This window comes from Bombina bombina, chromosome 11, assembly GCF_027579735.1.
Source record: "Bombina bombina isolate aBomBom1 chromosome 11, aBomBom1.pri, whole genome shotgun sequence".
Classification (NCBI taxonomy): Eukaryota; Metazoa; Chordata; class Amphibia; order Anura; family Bombinatoridae; genus Bombina; species Bombina bombina.
In genome coordinates, this window is record NC_069509.1 from 118,556,595 (window position 1) to 118,574,206 (window position 17,612).

Sequence of the window (17,612 nt, forward strand, 5' to 3'; positions counted from 1 at the left end):
GCATGCACCCACATTCTTAAACAGAACAACTTTTGTGTCTTCATGGTACATTATCTGTTAAAGGGACTGTAAATACCTTGAGTTTTTTCTACAATTGACCAAAGCTGATAACAGAAACAATGCACTATATACTAATATGCATAAAATTACATTTTATGCAATTAAAGCGACACTGAACCCAAATCTTTTCTTTCGTGATTCAGATAGAGCATGACATTTTAAGCAACTTTCTAATTTACTCCTATTATCACATTTTCTTCATTCTCTTGGTATCTTTATTTGAAATGCAAGAATTTAAGTTTGCCGGCCCATTTATGGTGAACAACCTGGGTTATTTTTGCTGATTGGTGGATACATTCATCCACCAATAAAAAAAAAAGTGCTGTCCAGGGTCTTGAACCAAAAAATTAGCTAAGATGCCTTCTTTTTCAAATAAAGATAGCAAGAGAACAAAGACAAAATGATAATTGGAGAAAATTAGAAAGTTGCTTAAAATTGCATGCTCTATCTGAATCATGAAAGAAAACATTTGGGTTCAGTGTCCCTTTAATCTGATTAAATAGGACTTTATCATTATTTGTTATTATTTTATGTATTTATATATTATTATTTTTATATCTGATACAGGAGGGCGCCCCCTATCTAGTATTGTGATATATACTAATATAATGACTGTAGCTAGCCTTGGAGTCTGCACAATTAGCTCCTCCAAATAAGGCGAGTAGTGGGTGGACTTTGGCTATAGAGAAACAACTGCAGCAAACAAGATGTTGCTTTGCTTTAAAAATATTTAGACTCCACTGATGTCTTATTCTATAGCGAGACCACAGAAACGCCTTGTAATTACAAAGCATTTAGTGTCCCTTTAAGCCATACTCGCATTTAAAAAGTCCTTAAAGGGACATTATACATTAGATTTTTCTTTGCATAGAGGTTATATAGATGATGCATTTATAGAGTCCATCTGGGGTGTTCTTGTAAAAATAATAATTAATAATATTGTGCTGATTTTCAGACTCCTAACCAAGCCCCAAAGTTATAGGTGTATACTGATGTATACAGACTTCAGATGGCTTCTTTTTGTATAATGGCTCTTTACAGGGGGGGGTAGGGTCTGCTCTCCACCCCTTTCAGTGGGTGTCCAAGCCTAACCTCAGCAACAGTGCTAATTTAGGAGCTTCAAAGTAAGTTTTTAATAGTTTTCATACAGAATTTTTATATCAGTGTCTGTGCATATTCTTCTTTATAGTAGTGTCCATTACATGCAGATAAATGAAAATTGGTGTATACTGTCCCTTTAAAGGGAAATGCCTTTAGACCAGGAGTTGGTTATCAAAGCCTAAACAGATATAAAGATTTTTATTATCATTTATTTTGTATAGCGCCACAAAATTCCATAGAGATTGGTGATAGACAGAAAGTGTTTACAAGTTACAAAGCCCAATGTCACGGACATCCAGTTTCGTGTTTGTTTGCCATTTTATTTTAGTCTTGGAGCAAAGAGACAGTTTGTTTTTATCTTTGGGTACAATAAGACCGGGGTAACACAACTTATTGTACTGTGCCATGTCACATTTGCTGCTGTCAAGCAGTGGGATAACCAGGCTCTTTGCTTGTCTTTGACATCCCTTAGCAAAAAAACGTTCATATCTGTCTAACTGATGGTCAACCACATATAGGAAACAGCAGCAAAGTTAGAGTGATGGGCTGCAGGTCATTGGGTTCTGATTTGAGGTCTAATGTGGGTATGTTGTTGACAGAGGGGCTTGCAGGACTACCAGGACCACTGGGCTAACCTTTGGTCTACTGTGGGCAAATGCAAAACATTGTTGCAGAACCAAGGGGCTGATCTAACATGTAAATCAGAGAGGGAGTCAGGGGTCTCATGAAGCACTGTATAGCAATATGGCTGCAAGGGGCTGCAGGGAAAGAGGTCCAATATACTGATATTACTTTATGCTACATGGCAAAAATACGGCAGAGCAACTAAATTGGACTAACGCTACTGTCCTTTAGACAAACGTCTCTTAAGATTTCCACAACCATGAAACGTAGGCAGAAACGATCGTCTGGGGTTGCTGTGTTCCTTGTTCAGAGAGGAATTTCCTGGTATTTCGGCGCTGGACTGACCGTAATAGGCGGGATCAGACTGATATACTACAGGAAAGTTCTTCTCTGTGAAAAGCATTACTGGGCTAAAAGAAGCTGCACCCAGGTGGTAAATCGCCATAGAACAGGCAAACAATAATAATGAGCCAGTTGTTCGTTCCTGTGAGTGTGCTTCTCTCTCTGTGTGTATATATATATATTTAAAAGGTCCAATTTATTAATAAACATTATTTTAATACAGAAATTGAGACACCATTATGGTGAGTGAATGGTATCTACTACTCATATAATATTCTAGTGTGATTATTTACTGTATTGCGTAAGATCTCACATATTAGGGAATAGGCTACAAGCAAATCCTAGTAATTATGTAGACTTAAAGGGACATGAAAGACAATTTTTTTCTTTCGTGATTTAGAAAGAGCATGTCATTTTAAACAACTTTCTAATTTACTTCTATTATCTAATTTGCTTCATTCTCTTGATATCACTTGCTGAAAAGCAAATCTAGATATGCTCAGTAGCTGCTGATTGGTTGCTGCACCTAGAGGCCTTGTGTGATTGGCTCACACATGTGCATTGCTATTTCTTCAACAAAGGATATCTAAAGAATTGAGCAAATTAGATAATAGAAGTAAATTGGAAAGTTGTTTAAAATTGCATGCCCTATCTGAATCATGAAAGTTTAATTTTGACGAGACTGTCCCTTTAACTTCAAAAAGAGGCCTCACCTCTGTTTGTGAATATGAATAGTAGCACCCTCTAAATGTAGTGCACACCAGTAAATTTAGCAATGCTGTACAGCTAATATATTGAACACACAATACATAACGCAACAATGATAAGAGAATAAATCTATGGAACAATTTTAAGGCCCATTATGTCACAAGTCAGTTTACTGTAAACATCTGTATTATGGTGCAATTATAAAATGTATTATAACTATAAATGCAAGGTACATATTTACAGTTCTAGGTCCATTACTTTATAACAAACATTAAAGGGACACTGAACCCAAATATTTTCTTTCATGATTCAGATAGAGCATGCAATTTTAAGCAATTTTCTATTTTTCTCCTATTATCAAATCATCTTCATTCTCTTGCTATCTTTATTTGAAAATCAAGAATGTAAGTTTAGAAGCCGGACCATTTTTGGTTCACAACCTGGGTTGTGCTTGCTGATTGGTGGCTAAATACACCCATCATTAAACAAGTGCTGTCCAGGGTACTGTACCAAAAATTGGCTGGCTCCTTAGCTTAGATGCCTTCTTTTTTAAGTAAAGATAGCAAGAGAACGAAGAAAAATTGATAATAGGAGTAAATTAGAAAGTTGCTTAAAATTGCCGGCTCTATCGGAATCATGAAATAAAAAAATTGGGTTTAGTGTCCCTTTAACTTTTAAACCTTAGAAGATTAAAAACAAATCCCTAGAGTATTTGGCCCCATCAGACATATGACATGCTTACTTACCACACTGCTGCGCTACTGCTACCATTGTGTAATGACGGATAAGGCTGGCTACAAATGGGAGAGCGCTAGGTCTTAGGTCCTTGATCACAGCAGACATAAATGCGCCAGTCAAGGCTTGTTCAAATGTTTTACGGGCTGGAGTGTCCTGGGCTTTGTATCGATGTGAAATAATGACGCTGGGTATTGACTTCTCTGTGAAACTGGAAAACAGAAAAGAATAAATCTATTACCAATTATTTAAAAATCACACTTAGCACAGCAGTGTGACCACTGTAAATTTTATTTATAAGCTAGTTTGTTCAGTTTGTTTTCCCATTTAGACCAGATTTGATCCACGTAATCTATCTAATTTTTAGATTTGGTCACGAATAAAAAATATATGAATGTAGATCAAATCAATTACAGGTAGCCCTCAGTTTACGCCGGGGTTAGGTTCCAGAAGGAATGGTTGTAAATCGAAACCGTTGTAAATTGAAACACAGTTTATAATGTAAGTCAATGGGAAGTGAGGGAGATAGGTTCCAGGCCCCTCTCAAAATTGCCATAAGTAACACCTAATACATATATTTTTAAAGCTTTGAAATGAAGACTTTAAATTCTAAACAGCATTATAAACCTAATAAAATAATCACACAACACAGAATATATAATTAAACTAAGTTAAATGAACAAAAACATTTGCTAAACAGCATTATAAACCTAATAAAATAATCACACAACACACACTTCACTTGCATTTTTCTGCAAACAGATCTTTCTATGCATTCCAATATGGACTGATTTATAGACAGGAAGATCTTGTTCCTTTGAAATCTGCTCGATAGCTCAGGTCTGGTTAAACTGATTAATTTCAGCTTGCTTGGCTTTGCTGCAACACAAGCGGACAGCTCCACCTACTGGCTATTTTAATAAATGCACTGCTTCTCAATGCTTTTCAATAGCAGTCACATGACTGGGAAAAAAGGTTGTTATTCTGAAACGGTGTAAATTGAACCGTTGTAAAACGAGGGCCCACCTGTACTTATTTCTAACCTTAAAGGGACAGCCCTGTGGCAGAACTTTTCTCCACTTTCTGCGATAAGAATTTTGTTTAAGAAACATTTTCTGCAGGTTATTTTTAAATAAAATTAAATTTTAAATTAGGCAGTTGCACTAAAGTACCAGTTCAATATTGCAATGTGTTGATTAACTAAAGAATAAAGCGCATTTTTAAAGTTTAATAATATAGTGCAGCAGTTGACAAATGCATTGCAAATTAGCTAAAAAAAAATTGTTGTTTTTAAAATGTCTCGTGAAAAAAAACCTGAGAGCCAGTCAACAATAAATGCACTGCTGCTTTGCAGAGCTGCTCCAGATCTGACCTCTCTTCAAACAACACTTTGTTATGGAAAACTTACTGAGTGCCGCCAGAGCACAGTGCGGTTTGAAAAGTATAGCCTGATGCAGAGCAGCACTGCAAAGAGACAACAGTTCATTCATGTGTACTTTTCTTTCTGCAGACATGCTGCATTTTCTGCGATGACATCTCAGATCACAGCATGTTGTGCCTTGGGGAGGGACAGTATACACTAATTTTAATTTAACTGCATGTATTAGACACTACTATAAAGAATAATATGCAGAGATACTGATCTAAAAATCCAGTCTAAAACCGTTTAAAAACGTGGTTAGAAGCTCCCAGTTTAGCTCTGTTAAAAAGGTTACTGGAACACCCACTGGTTCTATAGAAAAAAAAGCAGACCCCCCCTCCCCCACATATGAAAAGATTATTTACACAAACAGGAGCAGCTGGAGTAGGTATACATCAGTATTCTCCTAAAACTTTGGGGCTTGGTTAAGCTGTATGGGCTATAATATGGATCATCTACAAAACATATATGCTAAAAAAAAAAATCTAGTGCATAATGTCCATTTAAAGAGACATTGAATTGCAGAAATAAATCATTTGTTACTAAACAAATTATTGTTGCTCCTATAGGATTTAACCCCTGCATGGATCATATAGAACAAAATGGTCTAATTACCATATTTACAAAACAGTGAACATTTAAAAGACATGAAACTTGAACTTTAAAAATCAATCTACAGTATTTTAAGTTCCAAAACAAAAATGAGCAATGTCTGAAAATATACCCAGCATCCAAAGAAATATTATTTTAATGACGTTGTGCGCAGTGGAGCATAGATGAATACGTAACTGACAATAACATGCCTGTAACTATATGCAACAGCAAAACAACCAAGCTTTATAAACCAAACAATTATTCTTTAGGCAAAATCAGAACAAGAATGTGAGTGAGGTTTCCTCTTTTGGACCTTTCTGGAGGTCAACGGGTTAAAACACACGTGGATTCCCCTTTAAACCAAATGTAATCAAACTGCTCGCTACCTTTATCTATACACCACTGCCTTATATTACTACAAGCTTTTAGAAATATTTGAAAAGACTGAGTATATGAATAAAGACAGTGAAGCCATAAAATGGTAGCTATTGGACATTTTAAGGATATTTATGAGAGTAGTTAATTGACTGGAAGAAATGTTTAATTTAGTGCAGCAGATGGTGACAATGTTTGTTTTTAAATTCCCCAGGTACAGGTTTCACCGTAACTGCTGGAGAAGTGTCCTTACAATGTCCCTGTCACTGCAAATAATGTTCAATTTTCTTGGCTGGCAGGTTGTGTGCTAAATCCCCCTCTGGCAGTAAAGGGATTAGAAAAGCAAAGCCACTTAGCAAAGTATACTGTGCAGAAGAGAAATATCTCTCCCCAACTTAAACTGTCATAAGATATAAATATTTAATGTCTGAGTTACTGTACTCTTCACAACTTTCAGAAACTCAGACCCAGAAACCAATACCTATATGAAGGTCTGGACATTTCCGCTAGTCCCAGACTAGGTGTAAACGGCAGAAGATGAGTAAACTAAGACTTGTTCCTATATTTAGTACTAAGGGAACGAGTACATTTTAGTAAGCTATAATGAGATAGTTTCATCCTTTCCAAAACAGACCCCTTTCCTGGCACCATCTTTGTATAGATATTACCTTCCTAGCTTAAAAGGGACACTGAGGTTAAATTACATTTTCATGATTCAGATATAGCATGTAATTTTAAACAACTTTCCAATTTACTTCCATTAAAAAAAATGTGCACAGTCTTTTACATTTACAATTTTTGAGTCACCAGATCCTACTGAGCATGTGCAAGAATTCACAGACTATACGTATATGCATTTGTGATTGGCTGATTGCTATCACATGGTAAAATGGGAGTGGAAATATACATAACTTTAAAATTTGTTATAAAAAAATCTACTACTCATTTAAAGTTCAGACTAAGTGCTATTGCATTGTCTTGTTATCTTGCATTTGTTGATTATGCAAATGTAATGTGTTGACTGGTCCTTTAAAATGTAAAACTTAATTTTGTTATTTAAAGCGAAACTCAAGTCAAAATTAAACTTTAATGATTCAGATAGAGGATGCAATTTTAAACAATGTTCCAATTTACTTCCATTAGGAAAATGTGCACAGTTTTTTTATATTTACACTTTTTGAGACACCGGCTCTTACTGAGCATGTGTAAGAATTCACAGAATATAAGTATATTCATTTGTGATTGGCTGATGGCTGTCACATGATACATGGGGAGTGGATACAGACATACATTTATCAGAACAAAATCTACTACTAATTCGAAGTTCAGACTAAGTGAAGTTGCACTGTCTTTTTATTATGCATTTGTAGATTATGCAAATCTACTTTATTTTCTGGTCCTTAAAAAACCAAAACCAAAAAAAAACAGTTTACTTCTATTATAAATTTTGCTTTATTATATGGATATCTAAAGGCATATAAGTGCAGCCACCAATTAATTAGCAGCTAGCTACCAGCTCCTGAGCCTACCTAGGTATGCTTTTCAACAAAGAATACCAAAAGAACAAAGCAAATTAGATAAAATAAGTACATTGGAAAGTTCTGTAACATTGTATGTTCTGTCTGGATCATGAAAGAAAAAAAATGTGGTTTCATGTCCCTTTAAGATGAATGTTTCAATAAATATTACTGAGTATGAAGCACATTCAAAACTTACATCTATTCACCATTAAATAAGCAATCTGTATCAACAACCCAAAAAAGGCCCATATGTATTTCTAACTAGAATGTGTTTGCAGTTTTATTCTTAAAATTTTGAAATTAACAAATAAAAAAAGCCTCATAGAAAGGAACTCTTTCACGAATAGTTTAATAGATAATGTCCATAATATACTTCAATCTGTCCGTATAAAGACTAGCTTCTCTCTACATTAAAGGGATGTATAAACATAGTATTGAGGTTATTCCCAAATGGTGCCGCCATGTAGAAATCTCTTTCATTGCATTCCAGTGCGGACATGTTTGCACATGTGCAGTAACCCTCCTGCAGTGTAACCTAGGTTCTATAATGGCAGCACCTGTGAATAGAGAGAGGTGCATGAAATGTGTTTAGTTTCCCTTTTTGGTATCAGAGTTGTATGAAACCTGCTTATGATACTGCAGTAGCTCTATATTTTTTTTTTTTTTTTTTAATTATAGAACATAGTCAGCTCAACCTGCAGCAAAATATTGCAAATATTGTCACTGTTTTTTTTTTCCATTCTTATCATTTATTAAAGGGACATTAAACACTAGATAAATGATAGATATAATGATGCATTCAACAAAAAGATTAGTCTGAGAATAACAAGATGATGTATTTATTTTAAAGTTTCATTAGCTGTTAAATATTGACAAAATGAGTGTAAAGTTTTAGTGTCTATAAAACAATGGGAGCTGCCATATTGTAACTTAGGTTACCTTCTTTGCTGTTGCCAGGTATAATAAATATATGATTTAGCATTTTATATTACCATCTCAAAGAGTTTAATGTCCCATTAATATATCAAATGCATGCATTTATTTGTTCTTCATTACGAGTGTTAAAACACCTTGTAATTACAAGATTTATATGCAAATTAGCATGCTAGGTTAATGTGAGCATTTTTTTAATGCATTAACACTGTTTGCTGCAACTGTCTTTCAAATGACAAACTCCTCCACCACTTGTCCTATTTGGAGGAGCCAATAAAGAATTGCTAGGAGCTGTATTGTGTTAGTAATTGTTTGCAGTTCTCTACATGATGACCCCAGCTGAGGCCAATTACAGATATGGAGGAAGATTAAATTTGTGAAGTCTGACAACTGCACTTTCAATTCTCAAAAATGGAAAACTCACATATTTTCAGAGTTAAATTACAGTAAAAGGAATGCAAAATAAATAATGAAATTATAGTACAACTATGTCTAAATAAAACGCCAAAACGCCACAAAAAAGGTGTGATCAATGCATTGCTCCTAAACACATGTAGCTGTCTTTTCCATTTTCTGGATGGCTCCTAAAATTCAAATAAAATTTGCAATCGATTAATTTCCTCGTATTATTCGTTTGGGAAGGGACTGTTCAGCATCTTACTTGGGATGTGCCAGAAGCTGATACAAGGCATGTTTATTATCATCCAGGCTCATCATTGCCACCAAGAAGCATTTAATCACTTCCCAGGCCTGTCTCCGATAGTACGGCTCCGTGTTCGCACTCTTCAAACAATCCAGAGCTGTCTCAATGGCCTAAACATAGGGGGGAGGGGAAACAAGTTTAAACTTTTAAATGCAAACTGTTCTATAATACGTTAAAAAAAAGAATTTCATTTTAATAAATTATATTAGTTTCTAAAAGTAAAAAGCACACTGGTCTAATCAAACCTTTATTTACTTTGAGATTTGATCCTCGCATTTTGAGGGTCTACATTTTTTCAACATTTAAAAGGACAGTCTACCCAAAATGTTTTATTGTTTAAAAAGATAGATAATCTCTTTATTACCCATTCCCATTTTGCATAATGAACACGGTAATATTAATATACTTTTTACCTTTGTGATTACCTTGTATCTAAACCTCTGCAGACTGCCCCCTTATCTCAGTGCTTTTTGCAAACTTGCATTTTTGCCAATTAGTGCTGGTTTCTGTATTACTCTATGGGAATCAGCACATTGTTATCGATATGACACACATGAACTAGCAGTGCCTGGCTGTGAGAAGCTAATAAAAATGCACTGAGATAAGAGGTGGCCTGCAGGGACTTAGAAACAGGCAGAGATTTAGAGGTTATAAAGTATATTAATATAAAATGTCGGTTGTGCATTGCTGCCGAATTTATAGTAAAGGTGCCACCTATCTTTTTTTTAAAAAAAAAAAATTAAAAAAATCAAGCAGACTGTCCCTTTAACCACAAAAATTACCAACTTTTTAACTTACCATTAGGGCATTTTTGCAGTTTTTGCCCAATACTGCTAAAAGGTGCAGCAATGCCCAAAATCATTTTTTGTTTCAAAATGCAATCAAATGAGGTTTTATTACCCAATGTTGTATTCTAATATATTTTAATTTAAGAGGTTAAATAAATTTTAAAACTGATTTTCTCAATAATCCTGCAAGGTACAGTTTGCCTAATGATAGTTAAGTTTCATTTAGAAAGCATGAAACAGGACACTGCATTGCTCACCTGACTGGAAGTTGAATTTCATCCCTGATTAACTGTAAAATGTTAATGTGAAATTATGTAGGCAGACTGACCTTTAGTGCGGCCGAAAACACAGCACTAAATTTGTGTCCAAGTGGGAACATTATCAGTTTCTATTATAGTGATAACTATTTTGGAATCCAAAAAATATTGTAGTTGCCAATAATACAGAGTATTTAGCCCCTGTGTGTCGCACATCTTTCTATGGGGGTGACTTTTTCAATAGCGCGGTCTTGCCTCAAGCAGCGAGACCACGCTATTTTAGCAAGCCTGCGGGAGGAAGGGTCTAATAGCAAGACTAGCGACGTACAGGGTACGTAGTGGTCATTAAGGGGTTAAATAAGCCCCTTCATTTACTTTCCTAGAGCTACATAAGTGCTTTGATTTAAATTATGCAGCTAATGTGTTGGATACAAATACAACAAACTGATATATTTTGGCTCTGCTGTCCCTTTTGTCTATTCAAGAAAAATAAGAGTCAGTGTGTACCTTTTCCATAGGTAGCTGTATGGACGCTTTGCAGTCTGCAAACTCTACAGTTATGCTCGGACCCTGTATCTCTGTCACTATGTACTGCAGCTTTTGAGATTCCTTCAGCATCTTCCTGTTGCTTCCACCAAATTTCCCCAGGACTCTGTACGCTACATGGGAGATGCTGTCTGCAGGATTGCGCAGTGTTCTCCACAAAGCCTGAAAAAGTCAGATGTTATGTAGATTATTAAAGCCAAGTTATAGGATACCAGGATTAAAGGGACAGTACACTGTAAAATTGTTTTTCCCTTAATGTGTTTATAATTGCTTTTTTTACCAACTGCAGAGTAAAAAATGTATGGAAATTAGCTTTTTATGGTTTATTTGTGTATATTAAAGCTCTGATTTTGTGATTTGAAGCCACAACCTAATAAAATGGGTTGAGCTTGTAGGTATAATCAGATCTCATTACTTTATCACATTGTGTACATATACATTCTTCTTTATCTTATATCTGTCCATAAAACAATCACCAGTACTTGGAGAGAACAATGGAAAAATCATCATTTTATTACCTTATCTCTGCTATAGCCCACTGGGAGTGTAATGTCTTCTGCTGGCTGTGTTTACACAGCTTATCTATAGCTTGGCCCTGCGGCCACAAACTTTCAGAATAGGTGGGGATACCACATGCTAAATCAACTATGTCAAATGCCAATATAAGGGTAAAGGGGCTACTTGTATACAATTTAATACACTCCAGCAGGTAAAGTGGATCATTGGGAGCAAGTTAACCCCTTAACGACTGAGGACGTGCAGGGTACGTCCTCAGAAAAAAGGCAGTTAATGCCTGAGAACGTACCCTGCACGTCCTCAGTGTGGAAAGCAGCTGGAAGCGATCCTGCTCGCTTCCAGCTGCTTTCCGGTTATTGCAGTGATGCCTCGATATGGAGGCATCCTGCAATAACCTTTCACGGCCATCCGATGCAGAGAGAGCCACTCTGTGGCCCTCTCTGCACCGGACATCGATGGCCGGTATCGTTGGTGGGTGGGAGCCGGTATGGGAGGTGGGTGGCGGCCATCGATGGCCCTGGTCATGTGGAGGGGGGCGGGATCGTGGGCGGGGGAGTCCGGGGGCGCGCGCGGGCGTGCGCACGTGCACGAGGGGGCGGGGGCGGGCGCGTGCACGGGGAGGGAGCGGGTGGGAACCGCTACACTACGGAAAAAATGTGTCCCCAAAACACAAAGTGGGACAAATAAAAAAGCCCTTGTGTGATTTAGGTGGTGGGGGGGTGGGGGGCGATTGAGCTACACTACAGAAATTAAAAAAAAATAATAATTAACATTTGATTGTTCAAAATGGGTACTGGCAGACAGCTGCCAGTACCCAAGATGGCCCCCAATAAGGCTGAGAGGGAGGCGTAGAGAGCTGTTTTGGGGGGGATCAGGGAGGTTGGGGGTTAAGGGGGGGATCCTAAACACAGCATATGTAAATATGCTTTTTTTTTTTTTTTTCTTTAAAAAAAAAAAAACTTTTATTTTAGTACTGGCAGACTTTCTGCCAGTACTTAAGATGGCGGGGACAATTGTGGGGTGGGGGAGAGAAGGGAGCTGTTTGGGAGGGATCAGGGGGTGGGATGTGTCAGGTGGGAGGCTGATCTCTACACTAAAGCTAAAATTAACCCTGCAAGCTCCCTACAAACTACCTAATTAACCCCTTCACTGCTAGCCATAATACACGTGTGATGCGCAGCAGCATTTAGCGACTTTCTAATTACCATAAAGCAACGCCAAAGTCATATATGTCTGCTATTTCTGAACAAAGGGCATCCCAGAGAAGCATTTACAACCATTTGTGCCATAATTGCACAAGCTGTTTGTAAATAATTTCAGTGAGAAACCTAAAATTGTGAAAAAATTAACATTTTTTTTTACTTTGATCGCATTTGGCGGTGAAATGATGGCATGAAATATACCAAAATGGGCCTAGATCAATACTTGGGGTTGTCTACTACACTACACTAAAGCTAAAATTAACCCTAGAAGCTCCCTACATGCTCCCTAATTAACCCCTTCAATGCTGGGCATAATACACGTATTGTGCGCAGTGGCATTTAGCAGCCTTCTAATTACCAAAAAGCAAAGCCAAAGCCATATATGTCTGCTATTTCTGAACAAAGGGGATCCCAGAGAAGCATTTACAACCATTTATTCTATAATTGCATAAGTTGTTTGTAAATAATTTCAGTGAGAAACCTAAAGTTTGTGAAAAAATTTGTGAAAAAGTGAACAATTTTTTTTATTTGATCGCATTTGGCGGTGAAATAGTGGCATGAAATATACCAAAATGGGCCTAGATCAATACTTTGGGATGTCTTCTAAAAAAAAATATATACATGTCAATAGATATTCAGGGATTCCTGAAAGATATTAGTGTCCCAATGTAACTAGCGCTAATTTTGAAAAAAAGTGGTTTGGAAATAGCAAAGTGCTACTTGTATTTATGGCCCTATAACTTGCAAAAAAAGCAAAGAAGATGTAAACATTGGGTATTTCTAAACTCAGGACAAAATTTAGAAACTATTTAGCATGGGTGTTTTTTGGTGGTTTTAGATATGTAACAGATTTTGGGGGTCAAAGTTAGAAAAAGTGTGTTTTTTTCCATTTTTCCTTCATATTTTATAATGTTTTTTATAGTAAATTATAAGATATGATGAAAATAATGGTATCTTTTGAAAGTCCATTTAATGGCGAGAAAAAACATAATTTATGTAAGAACTTACCTGATAAATTCATTTCTTTCATATTAACAAGAGTCCATGAGCTAGTGACGTATGGGATATACATTCCTACCAGGAGGGGCAAAGTTTCCCAAACCTTAAAATGCCTATAAATACACCCCTCACCACACCCACAAATCAGTTTAACGAATAGCCAAGAAGTGGGGTGATAAGAAAAAAAGTGCGAAGCATATAAAATAAGGAATTGGAATAATTGTGCTTTATACAAAAAAATCATAACCACCACAAAAAAGGGTGGGCCTCATGGACTCTTGTTAATATGAAAGAAATGAATTTATCAGGTAAGTTCTTACATAAATTATGTTTTCTTTCATGTAATTAACAAGAGTCCATGAGCTAGTGACGTATGGGATAATGACTACCCAAGATGTGGATCTTTCCACACAAGAGTCACTAGAGAGGGAGGGATAAAATAAAGACAGCCAATTCCTGCTGAAAATAATCCACACCCAAAATAAAGTTTAACAAAAAACATAAGCAGAAGATTCAAACTGAAACCGCTGCCTGAAGAACTTTTCTACCAAAAACTGCTTCAGAAGAAGAAAATACATCAAAATGGTAGAATTTAGTAAAAGTATGCAAAGAGGACCAAGTTGCTGCTTTGCAGATCTGGTCAACCGAAGCTTCATTCCTAAACGCCCAGGAAGTAGATACTGACCTAGTAGAATGAGCTGTAATTCTTTGAGGCGGAATTTTACCCGACTCAACATAGGCAAGATGAATTAAAGATTTCAACCAAGATGCCAAAGAAATGGCAGAAGCTTTCTGGCCTTTCCTAGAACCGGAAAAGATAACAAATAGACTAGAAGTCTTACGGAAAGATTTCGTAGCTTCAACATAATATTTCAAAGCTCTAACAACATCCAAAGAATGCAATGATTTCTCCTTAGAATTCTTAGGATTAGGACATAATGAAGGAACCACAATTTCTCTACTAATGTTGTTGGAATTCACAACTTTAGGTAAAAATTCAAAAGAAGTTCGCAACACCGCCTTATCCTGATGAAAAATCAGAAAAGGAGACTCACACGAAAGAGCAGATAATTCAGAAACTCTTCTAGCAGAAGAGATGGCCAAAAGGAACAAAACTTTCCAAGAAAGTAATTTAATGTCCAATGAATGCATAGGTTCAAACGGAGGAGCTTGAAGAGCTCCCAGAACCAAATTCAAACTCCAAGGAGGAGAAATTGACTTAATGACAGGTTTTATACGAACCAAAGCTTGTACAAAACAATGAATATCAGGAAGAATAGCAATCTTTCTGTGAAAAAGAACAGAAAGAGCGGAGATTTGTCCTTTCAAAGAACTTGCGGACAAACCCTTATCTAAACCATCCTGAAGAAACTGTAAAATTCTCGGTATTCTAAAAGAATGCCAAGAAAAATGATGAGAAAGACACCAAGAAATATAAGTCTTCCAGACTCTATAATATATCTCTCGAGATACAGATTTACGAGCCTGTAACATAGTATTAATCACGGAGTCAGAGAAACCTCTATGACCAAGAATCAAGCGTTCAATCTCCATACCTTTAAATTTAAGGATTTCAGATCCGGATGGAAAAAAGGACCTTGTGACAGAAGGTCTGGTCTTAACGGAAGAGTCCATGGCTGGCAAGATGCCATCCGGACAAGATCCGCATACCAAAACCTGTGAGGCCATGCCGGAGCTATTAGCAGAACAAACGAGCATTCCCTCAGAATCTTGGAGATTACTCTTGGAAGAAGAACTAGAGGCGGAAAGATATAGGCAGGATGATACTTCCAAGGAAGTGATAATGCATCCACTGCCTCCGCCTGAGGATCCCGGGATCTGGACAGATACCTGGGAAGTTTCTTGTTTAGATGAGAGGCCATCAGATCTATCTCTGGAAGCCCCCACAATTGAACAATCTGAAGAAATACCTCTGGGTGAAGAGACCATTCGCCCGGATGCAACGTTTGGCGACTGAGATAATCCGCTTCCCAATTGTCTACACCTGGGATATGAACCGCAGAGATTAGACAGGAGCTGGATTCCGCCCAAACCAAAATTCGAGATACTTCTTTCATAGCCAGAGGACTGTGAGTCCCTCCTTGATGATTGATGTATGCCACAGTTGTGACATTGTCTGTCTGAAAACAAATGAACGATTCTCTCTTCAGAAGAGGCCAAAACTGAAGAGCTCTGAAAACTGCACGGAGTTCCAAGATATTGATCGGTAATCTCACCTCCTGAGATTCCCAAACTCCTTGTGCCGTCAGAGATCCCCACACAGCTCCCCAACCTGTGAGACTTGCATCTGTTGAAATTACAGTCCAGGTCGGAAGAACAAAAGAAGCCCCCTGAATTAAACGATGGTGATCTGTCCACCACGTTAGAGAGTGCCGAACAATCGGTTTTAAAGATATTAATTGATATATCTTCGTGTAATCCCTGCACCATTGGTTCAGCATACAGAGCTGAAGAGGTCGCATGTGAAAACGAGCAAAGGGGATCGCGTCCGATGCAGCAGTCATAAGACCTAGAATTTCCATGCATAAGGCTACCGAAGGGAATGATTGAGACTGAAGGTTTCGACAGGCTGTAATCAATTTTAGACGTCTCTTGTCTGTTAAAGACAAAGTCATGGACACTGAATCTATCTGGAAACCCAGAAAGGTTACCCTTGTTTGAGGAATCAAAGAACTTTTTGGTAAATTGATCCTCCAACCATGATCTTGAAGAAACAACACAAGTCGATTCGTATGAGACTCTGCTAAATGTAAAGACGGAGCAAGTACCAAGATATCGTCCAAATAAGGAAATACCACAATACCCTGTTCTCTGATTACAGACAGAAGGGCACCGAGAATCTTTGTGAAAATTCTTGGAGCTGTAGCAAGGCCAAACGGTAGAGCCACAAATTGGTAATGCTTGTCTAGAAAAGAGAATCTCAGGAACTGATAATGATCTGGATGAATTGGAATATGCAGATATGCATCCTGTAAATCTATTGTGGACATATAATTCCCTTGCTGAACAAAAGGCAATATAGTCCTTACAGTTACCATCTTGAACGTTGGTATCCTTACATAACGATTCAATAATTTTAGATCCAGAACTGGTCTGAAGGAATTCTCCTTCTTTGGTACAATGAAGAGATTTGAATAAAACCCCATCCCCTGTTCCGGAACTGGAACTGGCATAATTACTCCAGCCAACTCTAGATCTGAAACACAATTCAGAAATGCTTGAGCTTTCACTGGATTTACTGGGACATGGGAAAGAAAAAATCTCTTTGCAGGAGGTCTCATCTTGAAACCAATTCTGTACCCTTCTGAAACAATGTTCTGAATCCAAAGATTGTGAACAGAATTGATCCAAATTTCTTTGAAAAAACGTAACCTGCCCCCTACCAGCTGAACTGGAATGAGGGCCGTACCTTCATGTGAACTTAGAAGCAGGCTTTGCCTTTCTAGCAGGCTTGGATTTATTCCAGACTGGAGATGGTTTCCAAACTGAAACTGCTCCTGAGGACGAAGGATCAGGCTTTTGTTCTTTGTTGAAACGAAAGGAACGAAAACGATTGTTAGCCCTGTTTTTACCTTTAGACTTTTTATCCTGTGGTAAAAAAGTTCCTTTCCCACCAGTAACAGTTGAAATAATAGAATCCAACTGAGAACCAAATAATTTGTTTCCCTGGAAAGAAATGGAAAGTAGAGTTGATTTAGAAGCCATATCAGCATTCCAAGTCTTAAGCCATAAAGCTCTTCTGGCTAAGATAGCCAGAGACATAAATCTAACATCAACTCTAATAATATCAAAAATGGCATCACAGATGAAATTATTAGCATGCTGGAGAAGAATAATAATATCATGAGAATCACGATTTGTTACTTGTTGCGCTAGAGTTTCCAACCAAAAAGTTGAAGCTGCAGCAACATCAGCCAATGATATAGCAGGTCTAAGAAGATTACCTGAACATAGATAAGCTTTTCTTAGAAAAGATTCAATTTTTCTATCTAAAGGATCTTTAAACGAGGTACCATCTGACGTAGGAATGGTAGTACGTTTAGCAAGGGTAGAAATAGCCCCATCAACTTTAGGGATTTTGTCCCAAAATTCTAACCTGTCAGGCGGAACAGGATATAATTGCTTAAAACGTTTAGAAGGAGTAAATGAATTACCCAATTTATCCCAT

The 17,612-nt window shown here is 37.2% G+C and overlaps 1 protein-coding gene across 2 annotated transcripts in view; it reads right to left on the minus strand.

Annotated features, from left to right (window-relative positions):
- TRRAP (transformation/transcription domain associated protein) overlaps nt 1–17,612 on the minus strand; it is a 382,824-nt gene that overhangs the window by 306,499 nt on the left and 58,713 nt on the right. For both annotated transcript variants that reach the window (XM_053694540.1, XM_053694539.1), the window contains exons 21-23: nt 10,668–10,868; nt 9,074–9,225; nt 3,582–3,781 (exon numbers count right to left, since the gene is read on the minus strand). In XM_053694540.1, the coding sequence (XP_053550515.1) occupies nt 3,582–3,781; nt 9,074–9,225; nt 10,668–10,868 (553 nt within the window). The remainder of the gene's footprint in view (nt 1–3,581; nt 3,782–9,073; nt 9,226–10,667; nt 10,869–17,612) is intronic.